Source organism: Galeopterus variegatus, unplaced genomic scaffold (assembly GCF_000696425.1).
Source record: "Galeopterus variegatus unplaced genomic scaffold, G_variegatus-3.0.2 Scaffold1752, whole genome shotgun sequence".
Taxonomy (NCBI): Eukaryota; Metazoa; Chordata; class Mammalia; order Dermoptera; family Cynocephalidae; genus Galeopterus; species Galeopterus variegatus.
Window position 1 is genome coordinate 352051 of NW_007727863.1, and position 2055 is coordinate 354105.

A 2055-nucleotide genomic window follows, 5' to 3' on the forward strand; every position below is an offset into this window, starting at 1 on the left:
ACCTGTGGCCTTGGTGTTATCAGCACCACACTCTCCCGAGTGAGCCACGGGCCGGCCCTAAAATCTATTTTTAAAAACAAACTTCCTTCAAGTCATTTTTGTTTTTGTACCAAAGAAACAGTGGATTAAACAGATTAAGTTTCCAAAATAAATAAATAAAAATACATCTGCAAGCCAGCTGCCTTGCTGCCAAACATGAAGTGTCCAAGGGACCACTGTGGCCTCTACCAGCCACGCTGACAGGATGAAGCAGCAGTCCTGGGACCAGACCCAGCGCTCGCAGGCAGGCCTCACACATAGCTCCTCTCCTGTCCACCTCACCACCTTCTAGTTGAGGGGATCCAGGCACTGGGAAGGAGGAGCCTGCCCAAACCACTGAGATGAGTCAGCGTTGGGTCGCTCCATCCTGCCTGCTGAGGAATCTCAAGCATCCCATGGGTGGCCCCACCATCTGGAAAACACTGTCGTGGACAGAACATTCTTTCTTTGGCCAGGTCAGGACAAGACACACATAGGAGTGCCAAGGTGTTGGGATGATATCACATGGGGCTGGTGTCCTGGCTGCTCGGGGGGCCCCACTATCCTTCTCCCTTCTGGCTGCTGCCTGGGGATCCCCAATTCTGCCCTCTTGGTCCATAACCCGTAATTTTAAGCCCATTCTCTTACCCAAGCTTTAAATTCCCCAGACGCTGTATCCTTTCTTGTAATGCCCAGCTGCAAAACTGCAGCCTTAAGTGGACCCCACTGTTTGACCACCCCCCTCCCCAACATTGCCCAGGCTGTAGTGTGGAGGCCAGCAAAGTGGGGGCTACCTGAGGCCACCGCGCCACGGCCACTGGAGATTCCCGTGTCCGTGAGCAAGCGGGCTTCTTTGCTCAGTCCCTCTCCACCTGCACACTCTCAACATGGCCCGCAGTGGGCAGTACCTTGACTCTTCACTGCAAACCCACAGCCCTGCCTGTCACCATACACGCATATGCCCTGTCCCTCTCACAACAGCCAAGGGCCTTCCCCTCCCACCCTTGGCCCCTGCCCACCTGCAGGCTCCTCCACTGTCTCCAGCATCTGGCCCAGGGCACCCCTCATCCATCAGGTCTTCCATCCGAGAGCTTCCCCAATCCCCAGACAAGGTGGGGTCCCTAGTGAACCGTTCTGTAGCACTTGGATCTCCTCCCAGTTACTGGATTGTTAAAGTGGATGCCCAACCAAGCAAGAAGGGAAGGAAGGAGCAGAGAAGGGAGGAGAAGCAGGAATGAAGGAGCAGAGAAGGGAGGAGGAGCAGGAAGGAAGGAAGAATGAGGGAGGCTGAAGCTCCCCAAAAACATGGCCTGTCCCATTCTCCCTGTATCCAGGACCCATAGGTGCCAGGAGCTGTTACATGAACAGGAAACTTGTCTGCATTCAAAGGAAGCTGAAGAGTCCCAGAAGGTGATGGAAAGGTCTCAGGAAGAGATTTCACTGGAGAAGGTAGCCTGGCATCTCCTCCTGCCCAGGAGGAGCATGGGGTGGGTGTGGCCACAGAGTCCCTTCCCTGCCATGCCCCCAAGTCTCCTTGGCTTGCGCAGCCCCAGAAAGAGGAGTGGACAGCCAGTTTGCAAACACAGGCCTCTCCAGCAGCAACCCCTCTGCTGACTGTCTCCACATCAGGAGCGGGGCCCACCTTGTGTTTCAGCAGCTCGTCGTCCATCCTGGCTCCACCAGCATCGCTAAGGACAGGGCTCAGGAGAGGGGATGAGCCCTGCTCAGCTGGGCCCAGAGTCACCTGAAATGCAGGGCTCAGGCTCAGGGGGCTCTTCCGGCTGGAGGGAGAAGGCTGAGGACTATTCCCGGAAAGGCCTGGAAATGAACGGGGCAGAGGATGGGGCAAGAAATGAGAAAGGGCTGTGAGGCTGGCTTAGAACCGCCACATTCTTACCACGTATTAGGCGGCGGCTGCGCTAGCCTTGCACTGCCACTAGGCACTTTCTGGAAAATGTGTATAAAAACTTTTACCACATGCAATTCTAAACATGCTGATCTGTCAGCTTCAAAGACCAACCACAGATGGTTGACCCC

General features: G+C 55.3%; 1 protein-coding gene across 1 annotated transcript in view; it reads right to left on the reverse strand.

Annotated features, from left to right (window-relative positions):
- The window catches only part of FARP2 (FERM, RhoGEF and pleckstrin domain protein 2), a gene marked incomplete at its 5' end in the record, with an annotated part of 32998 nt that extends 31162 nt beyond the window's left edge, over positions 1-1836 (reverse strand). Inside the window, one exon of the mRNA XM_008578748.1 lies at positions 1661-1836. Coding sequence (XP_008576970.1) covers positions 1661-1836 — 176 coding nt within the window. The remainder of the gene's footprint in view (positions 1-1660) is intronic.
- Between the last annotated feature and the right edge of the window lie 219 nt (positions 1837-2055).